The following is a 22,612-nucleotide window of genomic DNA, read 5'->3' on the forward strand; positions in this document are numbered from 1 at the left end:
ATGTATATATGGAAATAAGGTTATGTACATTGATCATCCTCGGATATAATGTTGATGAGAATTATCTTATTTATAAGATAAATATAATTACCAAGGATCGATGTCATTGGTAGAGAACCGCTGCATGTGGAGATTGTATAAATTTTATAGCCCTATCATTCAATGAATAATCTTTTTCTGTTCTCCTTTATTTTTTTTCTGCCTGTGATGGTTTACTTTTTCACAAAGTCTCACTTATCTCCTTAAGGATTGCTTGCAGCAAAACTAGAAAAAAAAAATTGAGAGAAAATTCTAAAAGCAAAATTTCTGAAGAATGTTACTGATGTAAAGAGTGTCCTTTTTGAATGATACCTTCCTCTATTTTCTAATGTTCCCCATGCTTTAGAAATCCTCTATATCTATTGTGATGGGAATTTAATTTCCAGATTTCGGCTCTCATTCATAGCTCTCTTGCAGCTCTCAGCAGGTGTCAGTGAAACAGCAAAAGGAAGAGTTGACAAACACAGACACACATATATACTTATATATGAGAGAGAGAGAGAGAGAGAGAGAGAGAGAGGGAGAGACAAAATCTAGTTAGTGACTGCTTTTTCTACATCACAATTGAGAAGAAGAGGCTACAAACACCTCGATGCACTCGTCAGATGAAACACACACGCACTTGACGAGCTCCTGCATGTCAGCGAACCCTTGCATCATGCCCTTCCTTATCAGTCTCCCTTGGCTTCCTTCTCCTTGGGCTTGTCGCTCTTCTTGGTCTTCACGAAGCAGAAGCAGGAGCAGCACGGGCACTGAAACAAGAACTTCATGGCTTGCGCCTCAACTCTCAGGCGCAGCACTCGCAACCACGGCTCTCCCACCTTATCATCTCTTTAAATCGACTCGCATCGACTCCATTCCCGTCACTCTCAAAAGTCACCTACTCTCCTATTCTTCCAGTTGGTGGGTCATGGCCATAAATAAAAAATAATCTCCATACGCACCTCAAGAAAAACTAATGGAACACTATGGAAGCAGCTCGGCTGTCAGATATGACGTTTTGAATCAAGTGGCAATTCTTTTCTCCAGCGCCAACAGCTGCACCAGCAAGCATGCTAGATCGATACTGTTCATCTCAATATCTTTGGCATATATGGCATGGCTTTCTCGGGGAGCCCACGGATAAGAGATCATGTCGACCTGAAAGCTTGTGGAATGGGATGCTTGGAGTGTTTGTTTGAGCATCTTTAATTGACTTCGTTGTTTACACTACATATACTGGTAAAACACATGCAGACACACGAGCGCAGGTCACGTAGAATTCAGAAACATATCATCCTCTCAGTTGCCTTCGTTGAAAGATGCTGTCTCACTACCTAAACTTGTTTGGTTGATATCTTTCTTTATGATAAGGTTCCATGGTTGGGAGAGAGGGAGGAGGGAGAAGGCTACCACTGACCGCCGAAGAGAGAGTGGCGTGGGGTGGGTCAGGTCAGGTCATGCGTATTTCCATTTCCTCTTCCCTCAGAATACTCCTCCGTGCATCAGTCAAGGGAGGATAAAGCGGCCGGCACAATAATCATGCACATGGGTGGCTTATCATCGGTACGATATGGATATGGTATCGTCCAAGAATCCCATTCTGCTCTGCTTCGACTTATAATTGCATGTTGTTATGATAGCTAGTCTCGTGCTTGAGCAGAGGATAGCGCTATCTTCTTTGGACGAGCACTGTTTTGGTGACTTCATTTTGAGTAGCTTGCTGGAAATCCTCCATTAGCACCTGTTTCTTATTGCCTCACAGGCCCCCTTTGGATAATTAATGCACGACCTCCTTCATGTTAAAGATCACCAACATTAATTCGACTTAGATCCAAACAAAATCTTCAAAAAATTCTTACTAAAAGTTTCCAAACGATCAAAATCAACATGCAAAACAATAACAAGGGGGTGAAGTTGAGAGATAATTTGGGTTGATCATATCACAATACAATGATTTAAAAAACACTAACAATTAGTAACGGTTGCAATGCATTCGTGTTCCTGTTTATTATTGGTATATATACGATCACCACTAAACAAAATAAATTCATACGACTCCTCAAAGCGAAACAACCTAAAAGGTTCAGGTTAATCTGAATGGTACTGAAGGCATTGCTTTCCCTGATTGATTCAGTAAACGGTTGATGCAACAAGGCATCACTTCTCCTGACCATTCAGCACAGCTGATGCACGACATTTTCTGAAGGTGGCAAACTGGATAGCACAACGTCTCCAGGAATACCTGATTATTATGCACGGACAAAGTGATGATTCCAACTTAGTATCTCCTCTGGTCTACTTAATTATCATCCCTAAGAGCAACATGAGTGGGATCCAATGGATCAGGGTCTTGGATGGGGACCAACGGCAGCTTTCCACCATAGATTTCTGGGAGCTGGTTATCATCAATGTCCTCCAGCAATGTGGCTCTTAGGTTCTTATCCTCAACGAAAACAAACTGTACAAAGGCAATGTCATTTCTACGGAAGGATCAAGAAAGAAGAAAATGCAATCTAAAGCAAGAAAATATCTTGATGTATCGGTAAGAGACTAAATTTCTTGAGCAAATGTGTTGTAAGTCACGATAATTACTATTCCCATGTAGAAATGGAGTGAGAAGGGGCACGGAAGCTCTGAAGCAATTACCTTCTTCCTGGTGTTTTTGTCAATAAATGGGTATATGATCTTCCAAGCCTTCATGAAAAGATAAGGTACATGGACTAGAAAGACTCTGCCCAGTCTCTCTGGATAATAGTTCTGCAATGTCATCATGATTGAGAGAGTGCCGTCATTGTCTACCAGAGCAATCAATATATGTGCAAACTTGTTGGTTTCCATAGACATGTACAAAAATGAAGAAACCATTACCATAGGTAGATGATGAACCGGGAATAACTTGCTTTAAGGTCGATACAGAAAGCAACCTTCATAAAACATTGTCCCTTGAAGAAAATATAGACCTTTTAGCAGTTTTGTTCATATAATAAGTTTTCTGGACGTGTTGGCATCACTGAGGAATGATGTTTGAGGGCCTCATCTGAACTATCCCAATGTACTAGTGGAAGATGATTATCAAAGTAACCACTACTTGACTAACTTTTCTTTTCTACCTTACCATGTTCAACATTTTGACCGAATCTTCAATGTTCTACATCAGTTGACTCAGCAACAGATGCAAACTCATTTTGAAATTGTCCCAAAGTTGTGTTGCATGGACAATTTTCCAATTCAGAGATGTCTATACAACAATGTCAGTGCTTGATCTATTTTTGGCATTTTGGATGTTAGTTATTATTCATTTCCAGTTAATTGTGCTATCATCAACATCAACCACATTATAGTTAATGCAAAATTAGTTGCGTATCACCTTTGGGTCGAACACCATCTTGTAGTTGCTTAGTGTGTTCTCTGCATGCAACCTTGAATGATACCACTAATCATTACTGTCATGCAAAGTACTAAATGTTCATTTTTTTAATGTCAAGATTTAATCATATTTAAGAAAAATAAATCTAAAGTTTGGATTAAAAGTTGAAAATTCATATTAACATTTCCAGGAAACAGAATAGGTATGTAAAAATAATTCAGATGTACAAAATTTCAAGTTAACAAATCAAAATAAGAATAACTTGGAATTTTGTGGTATCTATGTGAACATTTAAACTGCACAGGTATCATGGATATATAAGTACACATGTACTGACATGCATATCTTACATGCATATATAAGTTCCTTTTAGGTTTATCTAAATAATAACAAACTATGAAAAAGAAAGATAATAAAAGAAAAATAAAAGAAAAATAAACTGTTCCTCAATAGGATCCCTTTATTTTCTTAGCTTTGAATAAATATTTTATTAAGTTGATTTAGTTCAGAGTCGAATATAGGTTTATTTGATATTTATTTATTTATTAAGAATCCAAATCCCGATGAACTTTGGGTGGAACTCTATAAATAGGGATATATCTATTTTTTTCAGCAATCAATGAAATATTATTCCAGTCTTATGACAATCCCTAGGAGGTCAATCCCCTCAAAATGATCATCCCCTTTTCTTCTATGATAAAATCCCAGAATCTTATCATTTGGTATTAGAACAGCGATCCTCGATGTTTCCATTGTAATTTCTCATATCACTTTATCGTCTTAGCCATTATCATCCAAAAAAAAAAAAAAAGTTAAAACTGACAGTCATGCCTAAGCGACCACGCCCCATCTCGCTCGAGCGAGAAAGGGGTGCCTCATCCCATCTTCCCTCGTAGTCATCCTTAGCTATACCTTCGCCGGAGACGGTGCTACCAGTGTCCCATCCCGTCGCAGCTGCATGATCGCTTCCCAGCCCTCAGCAGTCACTATTTCTCGTTGCTCCTAACCCTCAACGTTCCCACCCCTCAGTCACGCCTCATCTCGTCATTGCTTCTCGACCAGCGAACATCACTGTTGCTGCTTCTCGACCAACGACCATCGTTGTCCGCCTCCTAACCGCGACCCTGCTGCCTCCCCTTGGGTCACAACCGCAACCGCTCGACCATCCCTCCTTGCGACAACCGAAATAGGGCAACCATGACCATCGCAACCATCGTTGTTTCCCCAACTGCTCACGATCCTTTGGCATTGCCAACATCCTCTTTTGCAGTGTGATAGAAACAGAGCACTCTCTGTTGTAGCACTCGTCGGTCCCTCTGTTGTTGCAGCAGCCGATTGCCACCATCGCTGCCTCTTGACCCTTGTCAATGCCGCCTCCCAGCCACGCCCTCAACACTGCCTCGGCCGACGCCAGCCTCCCAGCCTTAATAACAGCTTCGGTAGCTACTCCTAGCTACACCAATATAGCCTCAACCCTAGTTGTTCGGCGATCGCTCCCATTGGATTGTAATAATAGTAGCCACATATGCAACCACCCTTAGTCACTCCCCACGCCGATGCCACTGCCTCTAGCTCCGCAGCTCTCACCCCACGTAGCGATAGAAACCAGACAGCAACCTTTCCTCCTTGCAACAACCGTAGCAAGCCTTTCGACATCCACTTCCTCGGTAGCTTCACATCCCAACTACATCCACAATGCTATCTCGGGCCAACGTCACCTAAAGTTACAATAAATAGAATAGTGCTGATGCCCTTGGCCAGACTTCAAAAATAAGAATTGGGGATTACATAATTGCAGTCTTATGCAATGGCTACCAACAACTCAGTGAAAGCATAAATTGAAGCATTGGAAACTATAATTGAGAACCAGTTGTAAGAAACTCTTAACGATTTTAAAAAGAGTCTATTGGAGATCTTTAGTAAGTTTTAACAAGATAAAAGTTCAAATCTTACATTGAACCGATCTGGAGACACGGAGAAAAGGAACCAAGAACAAGATACAAGCTATTCACACATGAAGGTGGAATTTCCAAGATGGGAAGATGGAGATCCGATCAGTTGGATCTGTAGGGCAGAAATTTTTTTTTGTTTTTATAGAACTCCAGAAGAATCCAAGGTGGAAATAGCTTTAATCCAACTAGATGGAGATACAATCTAATGGCATGATTAGTATGAAACTTACCACGAGGTCCCCTTATGGGAGCAATTCAAAAGAGGACTTCTCATTCGCTTTAGACCATATGAATATGAGAATGTTGATGGACAACTCATAAAAATTCATCATATTTCTATAGTACTAGAATATCAGAGTAGATTTGAATGATTGTTAAATCAAACCAGAGATTAGTCCGAACGATAACCGATGGGAACATTTATTAAAGGACTTGATCCAGATATCTGGTATGAAGTCAAAACTTGCCAACCTTGGACTATGGCAGATGTAATTTCGTTTGCATGTTTGTATGAGAACAAAATCAGTAGGGAAAATCATCGAAATAGAAGTGATAATAAACAGATGATCAGCAAGCCACCCGCCCCATCTATTCCCAACTGAAACCTTAACACCCGAAGACTAACCTGAGAAGAACTCAAGAAAAGATCAGTGAAGGGTTTATGCTGGCATTATGATGAAAAGTGGAGTAAGGAGCACTAATGTAAACAAGGGCAACTTCTAATGATTGAACCAATTAGGAAGGAACCAGAAGCTAACAACATGGACTCCGATCATGAAGGTATAGATTTTGATGAAGATGTTAGACTTATTATACATACAGTACATACAATAGCCAACTATTCTGACCCGCAAACTATGAAAGTTGGAGGAATTTTGGAACATCAGTATGTTACAATTTTGATTGATACTAGTAATACTAATAATTTTATAGATAGTAAAGTTCCTGACAGATTGGCCTACCACATTGAAGACTGTGACAAATTCGAAGCAAAAATTACTGATGGATGGATTTTAACTTGTGATGGCAAATATTCGAAGATAAACTTGATTATACAGGGCCAAGAGTTGCTTGTGGACTTTTTTTTGCTATCCTTAGAAGATTTTGAAGTGGTGCTTAGAATTGAGTGGCTATCAACTCTGGGTGATGTTTTTTGGAATTTTTCTAAACTAATCATGAAGTTTTTTATTAATGGAAAGCAGATGATCCTAAGGGGATAATGTGAAAGTAAGGTCACAACTGCCACTAGCCATCAGATGGAGAGGGTTCTTTAGAAAACTACAACGATTACTACACTAAAAGGCTGACATATTACTTACACTATCAAAAAGTGGAGCCCGTACTTACTTGATTAACGGGTTGTGATGCATCGTAGATACATTGTGATTGAAGTATTGAAAGAGAAACTCCCCGAGTTTGATGTTGCTCAGCCTTGAGGACAAGATTGATTTGAAGGGGGAGGAATTGTTAGGATGCTTTTATTTTATGAGCTTTGAATAAATATTTTATTGAGTTGGTCTAAGAGTCAGATAGAGATTTATTTGATATTTATTTATTTATTTATTTATTAAGAGTCCAAGTCCTGGTGGACTTTAGATGGAACTCTATAAATAAGGATGTTTTCGTTTCTTTTAGACAATCAATGAAATATTATTTCAGTCTTCTGACAAACCTTAAGAGGTTGATCTCCTCGAAGTGATCATCCTATTTTCTCTCATTTCTTCTATGATAAAACCTTATGGTCTACATTTATATATTTATGTCAAAATTTTTACATACAAATGTTGATTACAATTTGGTTGTTCACGCTTTTACTAAACTCTGGATATCAAATATACCTGAATGTATTGCATACCATACTTTTGACATGTACCTCTACGTATGAACTTAACTAATCCTTTCCCATTATTCATGTCAAGATCCTCCTATCATTTAACAAAGGTTCTATTTGATCGGTGATTTCATTGATACTTCAGAATGGTCTTAGGTTACTCTTTTTTCAAGAAAGTCACTGGATTCTTTCTTATCCTTCCTCAGAAGATATTCGTTCTATTCACTCTTATTCTTCATACTAGGAGAAAGACAAAAGAGTGAAATAGGAGAAAGAAGAGATGTCTATCTTTAATATCTAGGGTCCTGGTTACAACAGAGAAGTGGGAATCATACAAAGTATTCTCGGTGATAGCCTTGGGGGCCAGAAAGGAATTTGAAAGATATCATCTATATAATCATCCATATAATGATCCTAAAGAAACCTTGATGTCCAATTTAAATCTTGATGCTCCTTCCATTAGATACTAATGTATCTAGTTGGCATGAGGAATGACAAATAGTTTGGCAACTCTTACGCTATCTTATGAAGTAAAAAAGAAATATCACTGTGTTCAAGGTTATCAAGTAAATCCTTAATCTGAATAGTTTTCCTAGTTACTTTGGTCAATAATTTGCTTCATAGGACAAACCTGCATAATGTCTAGAGCTGCGATGCATGCCCTAATGTCACAGTTTGATAATCCCCAACCTTTAAGATCACCAATGCATGTGAACTTCTCCTGACCTGTAGGCATTCTGCAAGCACGTCAAGGTTTAGATAAAAGCACATCTATAGCATCAAAGAACGTCTATGAGTACTTAATCATGCTTCAAACAATTAAAATATTTGTCAATTCATTGTCTTTACATTATGGTTCAGAATTGAGATAGTTAAAATAGAATCACGTGAAATGAAAAATAAACTTTCTTACTAACAGCACATTGTTTATAGTTACCTGGCACATATTCTGTCAAGAACATATATGACAAAACCTGAAATTTCATCCACAATGTTAGTAACAGGGTTTTGTTATGCTTTAACTCATACTTTGTGTCTTTAATAGGTGACAATTATTTGGTGATAAGACAAACAGATAATTGTGCTATTTATTGACTGCTATTCATATCAAGTGACACTTACTACTAAACTCATTCATGTTTCGCTTAGAGTGGTAGTGTTTAGCACCAAAAGCAACTACTATAGGCTGGCCAGTCTTATCAAATCCCTGCATGAACACCTTCTTCAGAGAAAGGTCATTCCTGATCTCTGCCTCTGAAATGAATCCATTAGGAACTGCTGTTCTCCTCCACTTAAGATATTTTAGAAATAAAAAAGAAGCCTTCTCAATGTCCAGGTCACGTGCACGCAAGAACCTTCTGAGCATAAAGTTGTCTACCTCCTGCATTTGGCACTCCCAGTTGCTTTATTAATCACCAGCACCATATGAAAGTAAATAAGTGTTGGGCAAAAGAAAAAGAATGGAATCCAATAACCAAGGGAAAATGTAAAAATAATAAAGCATCATGTATAACATCTAAATAAGCTGCACAACATCCAATAGAATGGTTCTATATCGAAATGAAAAAAATTTACGATTATATAAACTAAGAGCGATGAAAAAAGGATGGTCACATCTTATACAATACTATTATTATAATTATGGCAATGGAGATAGCACAGGCAGAAGGCCTATGCTCTTTACTTATTTTGGACCAGCAAGGTGCTGGTTGTAATAGGCTTTTGAAATAATAGAAGTTATTTTTCTTTTCATAAAAAAATCATGGAAATGGAGAAAGGAGGGTTACAGGGATGATTATAACCGAAGAATAATTAGCATTTGTTCCAATTCCCAAATACATGGATTTCAGATACTTGCACGTGAGATGCCAGGAAGTTTTTACAGGAAAGGTATACTTCTAGATGCATGATATATGTTAACATATGAAAGGTATATAAACTGTAGTTTGGCCCTTTCGTTGCTAAAATAGTAACTGATTTGGATTTTCCTAGAAGAATAAAGAATTGGATTAACAAATTCACAAGCACATCTATGTTTATTGGTGGTATGCATGCCGAGAAGTAAAGAATCTACTTTTGCGATAGCTTGTGGTAAAAGGGGGACAGCATTTAACTATTGTATGGTATGGTATGGTATACCCTTTAGTATACCCTTTAGTACCATTTAATCAAGAAACCACCTGATGAATACACAAACTGGTTGTCCAAGGGAAAAAATAGACATACAGTTAACTATTGTTTGGAACAGGTTTGTGGAAGCTTATGGTAGGACAGAGCATCAAGTTGGTACTCTCTCTCTCTCTCACTCAGTCTCACATATATTTCCAGTTCATATTTTTTTCAGTTCTAGTGAAATGAAAAGGGGATTGATTCTCCCTTTTGCTAACAATAAAGAGAAAAAAAAAAAGTAATTGGTAATGACTGGCGAAGATGCATCTACAATGCCAACAACAAAGGACAAACATTGCCAAGGTTCATGTGCTGAGTCTGGAATGTGAAGTACCATCTAAATGTGCAGTGTCATCATTGTAGCAAGATGTAAACTAAGAGAAGAACTAGTAAGTATAGAACTCTGCAGAGTATCTGTTTGGACCATCTAAATGTGCACTGTCATCAATGTAGAAAGATATAAACTAAGAGCAAAAATGGATGTAATAACTATAGCACTCTGAGGAATGCTCAAAACAAAAAAGAGAGGACACAAAAATACACCCATCCACCCCACTCCCAAAAGGAGTTGATTTGAATGGCGATGTGTGACATCCGTGAACGTATTCTCACAGGAATCCAAGGTGAGGGAAGGAAGAGTTTAAATCCACCATGTGAATGTAACACAATGAATTGAAAGAGAAACCACTCACAAAAGCAGGCAAGTAAAAAAAGTATCCAGTAGGCTTACTTGAGTTCAATGAAACATCCAAGAAGTAAAATTAATTTAGAGTGTGGTACGTTTCATGTTATGTTCCTGCATAATTTGGGCCTGCAGAAACTTGAAAACAGTGGAGACACTCATAAATGCAACACGGACTCCTCACTCTTAGTTAAATTGGTTATGCTCTTTCACCACCATCATCCTAATTTCCTGTTATATGAGCTGCTGCTTCATCTACTGGTGATTATGGGCATATAAAAAGCACTGGTCTTTGGAAAGTTGGGAAGACAAGCAGTCACAATTTTTGCTTGATGTACCATAAAGCTACCTCAGCTTACAATTTATGGTCTAAAATGAATAACATTCAATCAATAATGCGGTGTAAACTTACACGTCGAACAAAAACATGGGTAGTCATTCTACTGCACCGTGCACATCAAAATTTGTACCTGCAGGAGACACTCGCAAGAGGGTGTGGACACAATTCAGTAAATTGGAGGCATATAGTGAAGGTGCTAACCAGTGTAGCCGGAGAAACAATTTGTCAGGTCATTTTAATTTCCTGGGATTGAGTCCCATTTGCGAAAAAAAAAATTGCAGCCATAACGTGACGGTGAGAGACCCTTCGGCGTCTGACTCTCTCAAGCTATTTCATTCCTACCCTTAGGCACTATCTGAATCTTCTCATTCTGAACCAGTAACAAGATGGACATAAGTTCCATATGCAAGATCTTACAAGTATAAATTAGGTTAGACTCTCTTGGATCCTAGTTTTCGTTTGGTTGCGAGTATTTTCATCTTTCCCGGAATACCACTCCGAATTCTCTGTTACTCTGCTTACTTTTGTTCTTTCTTCCACCTTTTTAGAGTCTCTGCCGCTCAGAATTGAAAGCTCAGCAACAAAATTAAGAGCTATAAACGCATCCAGCTATATCCAGGCAAATTAACAGAAACAGAGGAAGATGAACCTTGGCAGCTGGATCTTTTCCCTCGACGAAGATCCTCATCAGAGCCACCTTCTTCTCTTCGGTATCACCGCTTCCGGTACCGTCACCACGGCTTGGCAGGCGACCCTCGCCCTCCGGCTCCATGTTCCTCTCCCGAGATCTCAACAGAGGAGCGATGAGAAGTAAAACCGAAGGCGGGGGTGGGTGGAAGCGTCAATGCGAGGAAAAGCCAAAGGTGGGGCGGGTTGATCGTAGCGGTAGACTACCTGCCGAAGCTCTGGTGAGCCTTGAATGCTCTGCAGACCGACTGCTGCTGCTTAAATGCCCACCTTGTTCAGACGCAGGAGCAGGGCAGCAGAAACGCGAGTACGTGCGAGGACCGCAATCGCAACGGAAAAAGTCCGACGGGAATCGTGGTTTTCTTCTGATGTCCAAAAGTCACCGTATTCCAACCGTCCTCGCCGCGTGTGGCCGAACGAGCCCATGGAAACGAGTCGGGAAGACCCAATCAAAGCCCATCGTGTCTTCATTTGGTTGTAAGACTGCGTGTCCTTTAGTGCGCGGTGGTTGCGTCTTCTCCCCTACGTGGCATAGTTGTTGCGAGTGCAACGAAGCTTCCAGATATTTGGGGTCTAACCATCCGTCGCTAATAGTACCTCTTTTCACAGGACGGCGGACTTTCCAACGAAGATATACACTAACGCCCAATTTTTATTTTCATTTTTTTTTAATTTAGAAGATAGGAAAGGCTTAAATTACCAACGTATAATTTGTCTAACAAAATCCAATTGATCACTTCATACATCAATACGTTTTACAATTTTAATCTTTTCGCAAAGGATTTCTCATGAAAATAAGATTTGATGCTAAGATCTATGTTCGTATATTTTTTTAAAAAAATTTATTTATTTTTATAAAAAAATAAATGATAAAGATAAGACTTGATTTGAAGATGAATCGTCAAAATTTGATCGACCAAATTAGTTGGGTTCAAATATGGGCTTCGATGATCAGCTCACTATAAAACATTATCCTTGTGTGTATTATTTGATTTACTAAAGATGGAGGATTAAAAATGTTATTTAGTAATGCAAAATGATAGGAAGGTCTTTGAATTAAATACTTAAAATTTATCAAAGGTTTATGTTTTTAAGAACTGGTATATAGAAAATCATGTGAACCATTCATGTTCATCAAATTCAAAGGTTGTCATGTTTTTTCACCAAATGAAAATTCAGACAATTATTCTAGTGCTAAAATAGTACTAAGTCAAATATATGTTTTTAAAACAGTGGAAAGAAGATCCTGCTAATCTTTCACTTTTGATAAATTTTATTACTATCATATTCTCTCATGAAATAATATTCATATAATTTTTCTAGTTCTAAAATATTATATTAAGTCAAAATTATGTTTTTGAAATAGTATGAACCTTCCATTTTAAACATATTTTATGACAATTGTACTTCTTTTCAAATGGTGCCAAGAAAATCATACGAACATTCCACTTTCGATAATTTTTACAACCACCATATTTTAACATAAAATAAATTTTATAATTTTATGAACCTTTCACTTTTAATAAATTTTATAATCATGATAATTTTTCATGGAATAAAATTCATATAATTTTTTTTAATGCTAAAAAATGTTATGCTATATTGAAATTTTATAACTTTAAAGTGGTACGAAGAACATCACATGAATTTTTTAGTTTCTATAAATTTTGTCTATCATGTTTTTCATAAATCGATAGTCATATGAGTTTCTAAAGCTAAAATGTTGTACCATGTCAAAATAGGGTGAAGAAGATCTTCTGAACCCTCCACATCCGATTAAAATATCGTGCTTAGTCGATAATTTATAATTTATTATTATTATTATTATTATACTTTTTATGAAATAATATTCATATTTTGTAGTTCTAAAATATTTTGGTATGTTATGAAATTTTATTTTTTTAAATGATGTGGAGCAAATCTTATGAAAACTTCACTTTCGGTGAATATTATGACGAAATTTTACAGTTTCAAAGAAAACGTGGGAACTATGCATTTGGAAAACTTTACTTTTGTCACCTTATGTTCATGAGATAATATTCACACGACTTTTTTATTATTAAAATATTATATTTTAAAAATTATGTGAGATAAATATTTCATTTCTCAGATTAATTTTCAATATATATATATATATTATAATATAAAATTTATGTGAGATAAATATTCCATTTCTCGGATTAAGTTTTCAAGATATTGGTTACATGAAACACCGACATGAGCAATTGGAGTCCGGAGAAGTGGTGGTCCGACTCGCTCGCTGCCTTCGACGGAAGAATGACCGAAACGGTAACCGCCGACGCAGCCAAAATTACTGTTACGTTGCTTCCTCTTTGGATTCCCCCAACATCCAAAACCCTAGTAGCTAATAACAGAGGTATTCTTCCCCACCGACCTCTGTGGACCACATGGAAGCTGGCGGGGACAGAGTCCAGAGGAGGAGGATGGGCGGCAGCAAGGACGTGATCCGGCTGGAGCGCGAGTCCGTCATCCCCATCCTCAAGCCTAAGCTCGTCATGAAGCTTGCCGTCCTCGTCGGTGCCCACCTACCTCTTCTTCATAATCCTTGGTCCCTTCTTTTTTCTCTTTTTCATACCCTCATCTGACATTTTAGACGGATATTGTTCCTAAAGTTTCTGCAAATATATAGTATATTCTTTTTTTTCTTCTTCTCTTTGATGGTTGATATGATTTGTCTGCATCGAGGGGAAAAAACGCACTTAACTGCTTGGTGGGAGAGCTTCAAGCTTGCAGCTGGGTTTTGTGAACTCTTCGTTTCTTGCCTCATTCATGTGGATCCATGTGAAAAACATGGTTTACCAATTTGTTCATTCCTTAGCATGCTGTAGTCTAATGCATTTTCTTTGTTTATTTTTGAGATTTTCTCTTCTAGGAACATCTCAACTGGGGACTCTTCTGCTTTTTCATATTTACTTTTTCTATTGCAGAGCATGATTATGATAGGGCAGAATTTTTAAAGCTCTGTAAGAGAGTTGAATATACTATTAGAGCATGGTACCTTCTCCAGTTTGAAGATCTAATGGTATGCATTTGCAATTTTCTTTTTGGTTACCCACTTGTGCCCTAAGAAAATTGTTAGCACATGCATGACACTGCTTTTGGATGTCCTATAGTTGCACTACTCTCCATGCTTCATTTGATAATGTTAACTGAAGTTTCTTCATGTTAGATAAAGGTATTTCATTGTTATTAAAGTTGTTTTTATATTTTCAGCAATTATATTCTCTATTTGATCCTGTTCATGGTGCTCACAAATTGGATCAGCAAAACTTATCTCCCGAAGAGATTGATGTTCTGGAATAGAATTTCTTGTTGTACTTCTTTCAGGTGAGTTATTGTTTCTGTCCTATTATCTTTATAGCTGTTCCTCAAGTTTTAAATACTGAAATTTAATGTTAGAGTGAGAACCACTTCCATGATTGGTGATCAAGTCAAGATACATAAGTTATAAAAAAATATCACTTGAATGGATTATACAACTTGTGACATCTTTATGAATTTCAGTTCTGATCATTTCAAAGTGTTAAACTTGCCATACATAATGTCAAAAATAAGTAATTAGCATTCGTATAAAATGTTTCAGATATTTGATGTTGATTTATAAATATGTTATTGGTGCTACAAGGGGGATTATTTCCTCTCAGCTATAGTTTCCGGTGGTGGTTGGATGGTTTCTTTTAACTTGAAGATGATAACACATGAACTCAGCCCTTGAAATATTTTGGGAATGGTCCTCGTCATAAAAAATACTTGTGCCTATAAACTTTTTTCTTGAGGATCTGTTGCACTTATGCAAACAAACTTTGTATAGGATATGCAGTTTCTTAAGTTGGTGTAAAAACAAACCTATTCCTATCTTCCTTTATGCTTTCAAATAGAAATTGGGTTTTACTTCTCCTACATACAAGAAATGGAGAATTGAAGTGATTGCAGATCATCCTGGTAAACTATGAATATTGGGTTATGAGCAATGAACTCATTTACAACTTGAAGTCTTCAAAATTTTATCACAATTCTTAGACAATCATGGCTTTTGTTCTACATGCTTTAAAGGCACTCTATTACCATTCTTTTGTGCAATGCAGGTAATGGAACAGAGCAACTTTAAAATAGTGACTGATGAGGAGATTGATGTTGCACATTGTGGACAGTACTTATTGAACCTCCCTATCAAAGTTGATGAGTCCAAGGTCAGTGCAAATGCTACTTCCAAAAAGAAAAGTACAATTCTGTTCATCTATATTCAATTCGTTTTGCATCACATATTACAGTTCTGTTCACCAACCTATTTCAAAATGTTCAAATGCAGCTTGACAAAAGACTTTTATCAAGGTATTTTAATGATCATCCTCATGAGAACCTTCCTGAATTTTCAGATAAGGTAATAAACTTATGATAGAGTTCCTTGAGATATTAGAATGGTTTCGGAAAAAGATGTATTTATTAGTTAATATTCCTGAGCACTTCTTCCCGTGATTTGTCTTGTTGGTCAAGAAGTATATGCTTTAAATGTCTCATTATATATTTTTGTTAATATGTGAAATGCGACTGTAGGTATTCCTGGACTCATCTGTTACAATTAGTGTGAACTTGTATCCATTGAAAGACTTGTATATGTCTTTCTTATCACATCCTAACATGGTTTACCGTTTGTTACAACTTACAAGTATGTAATTTTTCGTCGGGGCATTGGAATAGATCAAACAACTGATTACTTTATAATGGAGAAACTGGATATGATCATTTCTTGTATATGGTTTGTGGTTCCTGAAGAAGACAAGGTATTTGATCATTGTTGTTTCTTTATAATTCTCTTATTCAATTAACAAATGGTATTACTGTTGAAAATGGTTGCCGGCTACAAATTCTCTTTTTCAGAAGATTAAGCAGAACAACAAAGAGTTATTCCAAAAAAACAGACAAAACTAATCCTGACTCAGAAGAGGATTTGTATGTCGAATGTATTCGGATTGAAAACATGGAATTGAGGTCTCAATTTTTGTCTATATTCTGTTTCTGTTTCTATTCAAGACTGATGTTGTTATATATTTTTTCATTTGTTTTATATGTGGGTGCTCATAAAGCATGCAAAATTTGTTTGGCAAGATTAGGATACAAGAGCCTACTTTTGATAGGATGATTGTTGTGTATAGGTATGTGTTTAATTGTTCTTTCTTCAAATTCAGACTTGATCTTTCAACGAAAGCCCATGTATATATCCTAAAATTACATCACTGAATGTGCATGGAAGGAAAAAAAATTCAACAATCTAGAAATTTAACATGTTTTCACAATATACAGGTGGGCTGGCACCAAGAACATGGTAGATCGAGGAATTTTTGTGAAGCACTTTAAAAATATCCCTATGGCTGATATGGAGTTAGTATTGGTATATATTTTACTTTTGAAATAAGGAAAAAGAGATCTTATTGCGATCTTTTTCCAGTAAATTTCCTTTTTGATCTGATACTTGAGATGCAATGTTCAATTTTGTAGTCTGAAAAGAAAAATCCAAGTTTAACTCCCATGGACTGGGTCAAGTTTCTCATTTCTGTCATAATTGGGCTTGTAAGTCTAAAATAAATAAGTTATATTCATTTGTGAATATAATCATAATTTCTTTTTGGCATTATAACCAAGGTTCGCAATACCGTACCGTACCGGAGTTTCGACCTGGGCTCGGTACGGTATACCGCTCGGTACACCCAGGTGTACCGAGCGGTATATTCAGGCGTGCCGAGCACTGTAGCAGTGCTGCAGTGCTACAGTGCTGCTACAGTGTCGGACGGTAACATATGGTCCGCGTACCGGAAGTCTGGCGGACCGGTACGTACCGCCCGTACCGGGCGGTATGGACCGGTACTGCAAACCATGATTATAACCCTGAATTTCTTTGCAGGTGACTCTTGTTAGTTCACTTGAAATGCCTAAAGCTGATATATGGGTTGCTATAGCTATCCTTTCTGGTGTCGTTGGCTATTGCGCTAAGGTCTACTTTTCATAAGCACTTTTTGAAACTTCTACTTATGATTTTTTTTTGGTGTGAATTTATTTGTACTTTCTCGCTTCCTTATCCTTACAGTTCTCTAATGAAACTTTTGTTTTTATGTGGTTTAATTTTTCTCATTTTGTTTGCATGTTATTATTAGTTTACTTTTCTTTTATTTCATCTTTTGTTTTTGATGTAATTATTATTGTCCACTGGATCATTGTCATCATCACAAAGTCCTATATCAGTCATGATAGGACTAGGAGGATCGGTTGACCAAGCTCATCCCATCACACCTTCATTGATGCTTATTACAGTTCCATGGGAGTTTCAATGACTTTTGCCAAATTTTAGCTAGTTAAACTGATTGAATCCTACATGGAATTGGATTGGGATTGAACCTATTAAGCTCAACTTTTTCCCTTCTGGATCAGTCTATTTTGATTATTGTCATGAAGAAAGGTCCAATCATCTTGGAAGAACACAAAGAGAGGGAAGTTTCAATAGGGCTGGCAAGCTATTACAGTTGGTCATTGCGTGAATGGGATACCATACCTCTTTAGGGTGACCTACCAGCTTAGAGGCCCCATGAGGAGGGTCAGCTAAGGTTGGGAAATAGCCCAATGATAGGTATTTTAATATCTTTCATATTTGTTAAATCCTAGTTAGTTTAGACAATTTGGAGTTAAATTATGATTGAAGACCATTAGGAGTTCCTATGTAATAAAAAACTATGCAGCTTTATTAAAATCAATGAACATTGAACATGATGGTTGGATTGGAGATGACAGATGTAACCCAGTGGTGATACTAAGATCTCGGCCATATCTAGTTAGTAGAAGCCTAGCATAAGCTACTTATGTTTTGTAAGACAACCTCAATCCCTTCCTCTTAGGCTTATATATAAAAGAAAACAGGTTGAGGAAGCACTAACCTTGGAGAATCTTGGCAAACAGGAAGAGAGTGCTTCATGATCTATTTAAAATGAGAAGTACCTCTGGAATGACCTATATTGGTTATGTCAGCCCATATCCAACAACTTGCTGCACCAACAGTGTAATTGATTGTGCTTAGACTAATGTTCGTCGTACCATGGCATACTGCTCGATATGGGCAGTATGTATTGGTTTAACAAGGATTGGTATGGCCGGTACATATCAGTCCGTTGGTACACCCCATCATACCATGTGTTGGTAAGTTAGTATGTATTATACCGATGGTCGATTGGAACACCGGTATGGACCGGTAAGGCAAACCATGGCTTGGACAACAATCTGTTAATTAATATGCTAATGCTAACATGGTCAATGACTCCAACCTTCTTGCCCCTTCTTCATGATTGGCTTAACCCTAGGAAAGGGTCGACCGGGTGATCCAGGTAAAGGACAGTGATATGTACCTTAAAAACTATACCCAGATAAAAAATTCTACTTTGAAACCCAAAAACTATCAAGACAACAAATTCTACTTTGTGATACCTCCTAAATCTCCTTACCTTCAAGATTAGCTATATCAATTAAAAAAAGCTACCTTTGGATGTTGTGATCGTTGAGTTATTCCCCTTCGTTTCTGAAGTATCCTCTGAGATTTGAGGAGAATAATTTGAGATGGAGCTTTTTGGTACACCCTTCAAAAAATTTTGATCTTATCCTTGGTATATGGTGGCTAAGTTTTGCAGGCACCTTAGATGAATTTAGAACCTTTTTTTTTTCACAAAGGGTAAGTGATGAAGACGAGATTCATGCCCAAGATCTTGATATACTATCAAAGTCTCTACCAGCTAAGCTAGCTAACATCTTCGAAAAATGTGTCAGTTGAAAATTTGAACCTTCAACATTTGGTGAGAGAGTCTGTACACTACCAACAAACCAATGTTTATGGTGTATGAATTTAGAACCTTAAAAAGGTATCAACAAATTTTATCACAAGGGAAGGCAAGTTTGACTAGGAGTTGTGGAACAAAAACCAAAATGGGTGAAGTATGATCCTGATACAAGTCACTACAAGCCTGTGATTCCAACTAAATTGTATCTATTCACCTCTAAAGCCTCATTTTCAAACCTTCAAAATTGTTGAATAATACTTCCACATGATCTAAAGGAACTCCCTCGATATTGCCATAAATTTCATAGAAAATGGAGATCAAATCAAGCCTCATAGCCTCAGAATAAGTTGCCTCATTTTATATTGGTGATTCACTAGGTGAATATAAGAGGGAGGGTTTTTTATGAAGCAATATTCTAACCAGCATGACATGTAATCCCTACATCAGCGGGAAGCTTGGGACCCACAGAATGCACCAAGTCAGATTAGAAACCTACTTGACATGGTTGAAGAGATTTGTCTCACCACATTAGCCATTTTTATCCCACATGGATACCTTTGTAAATACTTACGCAAAGGAGCTTAGCTGACTTCGGTTGAAGTTTGATTAGTCAACAAGTTTGACATTTACTTGGAATAGGATTGGGGCCTAATCAGTCCAGCTTGAATTTCCTCTTTCAGTTCAATCATAAATAGCTCTAGGTTAACAAGAAAGTCTCCCAATCTTCCTGAAAGGACAAAGAAAAGGATGTTGTTTAAACCCCACTGAGTAGTAATAGGGCCAAACAGACCAAAGCAGCTGTGGCCAGAGCCCAGAACATCTCACCACTTGAGGGTGACTGACCAACGTGGCAGCCTGTGAGGATTGACCAGGGCAAGGCAGCACCCAAGTGAGGTATCTCGTTCTTATTCATGTTTCCTTAATCCTTACTAGTCTAGACAAGTAATAGGTTTAGATAAATAAATACATATATACATATACATACATACGTATATGTACATACAACAACAACAATAACAAAACCATAAGTCCCAACTATTTGGGATCGGCATATATATATGTATGTATGTATGTATATACGACAAGCCATAAGTTCATACATATAATGTATATATATGTATGTGTATATGTGTGTGTATATACATATGTATTTCTGTATATGTATGTATATATTTATGTATGTATATATGTATGTCTGTCAATTTGTAACTCTTTTTGGTCTAAGTGTGAAGTTTAACTACAAGAATGTAATTCCTCTCAAATCTTTCTTTACTCTCTTCTTCTATTTTATTTCTACTGTTGGCTTGCACATATGAGAATCCTATATATGAATTAAATTGAGAAAGGATGACTTGGATGTGGCTTTATAATTGCACCTGTAATATCTTAAGTTCTGGTTCTATTTCATGTTCCTAATATCAAATTTTTGTGACCTTGTTTTGACTTCTGCCAATGAAATCACATGCTTGATTGACTTAATGGAATACCTCTTAGGCATTCACATTTGATATTTTCTCTCACTAGTTACAAGTACTGCTCCATTACTTCCAGATCTCATTGCAAATCTCACTTCTTTAAGGTCCAATTAACCTAGTTTCTCCATGTGCATTTCCAGTGTGTTAATGCCTTCCCATGGGGTTTTGGGATGATAGTTTCATTGTTTATGTGAACGACATAAGTATTTTTGATTTCATGTAGTCTTGATCTTAGCTATTGCTGAAGTTGCAATTTTGCGCTGCAGGTTTCAGCAAAACATGGAACTTACCGGAATTTAATCACACAGTCAATGTATGACAGACAACTGGATAGTGGGAGAGGCACACTTTTACACTTATGTGATGATGTAATCCAACAGGAAGTAGGTTATCATACAGAGTTATCTGATCAACCATGCAATAACATCGAAAAGTGCTGTTGAGCACGACATTTTCTCCTCTGTTCCACTTATCAAGAAAATTCTTCATATGTGCAGGTCAAAGAGGTTATAGTTTCTTATTTTATTCTGATGGAGCAAGGAAAGGCCACAATGGAGGTCCTGATTAATTATGGATTTTCATAATCTGTATCTTTGTCTCACTGAAAGTCAAAATTGGATCATGTGAGGTTTCTTCACTTTTCCTTTTGAACACACATGCATGATCTTGATATTCGGTGTGAAGAACTCATTCAGGAAGAGTTCGGAATGAAATGCAATTTCGAGGTTTTAGATGCAGTCCAGAAGTTAGAGAGACTTTGGAATTGTTGTGAGAGTATGTTCACAAAATACTTGCACTGTTATGTTTTGCTTTTCACTGTGTTAGTTCCTTGGTGAATCATTAAAGGTATACCATTACTTAAAACAATTGATATCTGCTGCTGCCATGAACGATGAATTTCGAAACTATCTTTTAGTTATCCGATTTTTCCAGTTGAAAATGTATTTCAACTCAACGACTCAAAACAACCACAGATGATAGAGAGCATTGCTGGATGTCTTCTTTTCTGGGGAACAATCTTTGTATATGTTGATAATATTACTTCTCCAAATAAAGAACAAAGTTGCAACTAGTTGAACAACTTCCCCTTCTGTAGGTTGTTCATAATATACTAGATCATTGACAAATTGTTTATATGTGCTTATGCATTACTCTGAAATGTAGGATTATATTTAGGCATTCTCAACCATAGTTGACCCTGATAGTTCTGTATATCTTTGATAACTTGCTTGTATTAAATACCTGACATGACTTGCTGATCACCAGTGATCAGAATAATCTTTGTGATAGATTAAAACCAAATCCGAGTCACAAGTGGTGGTGTTGTGATACTTTATTATCTCATCTCTATTCCTTTGTGCAATTAATATTTGGCTGAAGTGAAAAAATTATTACATTGATGTAGTTGGTGGGAACTCATTTTCTTGTCCCTCAGGACTCTATTGGAAGAATATACTGCCTTTCTTTGAAGCCGGCCAACGAGATCATAGGCCCCACCACCGAGGAGTTGGTATTAAAGGCCACACAGAGCCCTGCTTAACGTTTCCTGGGTAATCTTTTTTCCTCATCAAGAATTTCTGCTATTCGATGCTTTTCAGTACACTTGCAAGGTTAGTTTGTACATGTTTTCTCTGTAGACAAATTTGCAACTGATCCATCTTGCCCGGAAAACTGTTCGTCTTCTCTTTGTCCAGATAAGTTGGAAATTTAATACTACAAGGAATAAGGATCCACCTGATGGAGGATGCTGCAGTACAAGGCTATTCCTAGTTTTTATTATTTTGTTGAGGATGATTTAGAGTTGCTTGTGAGTCATATAAATTTGGTTAATTACTTGACATTTAGTAAGAAATTTGAGTTATTATGTAATGTATTAATCTATTGCCTCTTTTAGTCATTGGCCATTTACATTTTTTATAATGAGTTTGTTGGCATATGTTGGAGTCAGGATTTACCAGTAGGATTGTGGTCTCAATCTTGTATGATATTCTAAAGTTTTAAAATCCAAACCATGTGATAAATATATATATATATATATATATATAGAATTGGTCGATGTAGAATTGAGCGATGTAGAATTGGTTTGGATTTTAAAACTATAGAATATCTATATAACAAACTAACATAAAATGAGCCTTGTAGAATTGGTCGTGAATGGAAATATGATTTGGATTTTCGAATAACAAGTTCAAATGATCATCAATCATGATCGAAATATCATTAGATGAATGCATCGAGATGATTGTAACAGAT

The 22,612-nt window shown here is 36.9% G+C and overlaps 1 protein-coding gene and 1 pseudogene across 2 annotated transcripts; one reads left to right on the forward strand and one right to left on the reverse strand.

Annotated features, from left to right (window-relative positions):
- Positions 1–1,909: 1,909 nt before the first annotated feature.
- LOC135635167 (uncharacterized) lies at positions 1,910–11,466 on the reverse strand. 2 transcript variants are annotated; one of them, XM_065146054.1, is made up of 6 exons: positions 11,012–11,466; positions 8,294–8,552; positions 8,109–8,145; positions 7,803–7,908; positions 2,668–2,778; positions 1,910–2,479 (listed from the first exon to the last, which is right to left on the reverse strand). In XM_065146054.1, the coding sequence occupies exons 1-6, from the start codon at positions 11,132–11,134 to the stop codon at positions 2,321–2,323; spliced, it is 795 nt and encodes a 264-aa protein (XP_065002126.1). In that variant the 5' UTR covers positions 11,135–11,466; the 3' UTR covers positions 1,910–2,320. The 2 variants fall into 2 exon arrangements, with proteins under 2 accessions (XP_065002126.1, XP_065002127.1); XM_065146055.1 differs by having other exon boundaries at positions 8,294–8,574; positions 11,012–11,146.
- Positions 11,467–13,270: 1,804 nt separating this feature from the next.
- Positions 13,271–22,295, forward strand: LOC135637364 (uncharacterized; annotated as a pseudogene).
- The last annotated feature ends 317 nt before the right edge of the window (positions 22,296–22,612 follow it).

This window comes from Musa acuminata, chromosome BXJ3-4, assembly GCF_036884655.1.
Source record: "Musa acuminata AAA Group cultivar baxijiao chromosome BXJ3-4, Cavendish_Baxijiao_AAA, whole genome shotgun sequence".
Taxonomy (NCBI): Eukaryota; Viridiplantae; Streptophyta; class Magnoliopsida; order Zingiberales; family Musaceae; genus Musa; species Musa acuminata.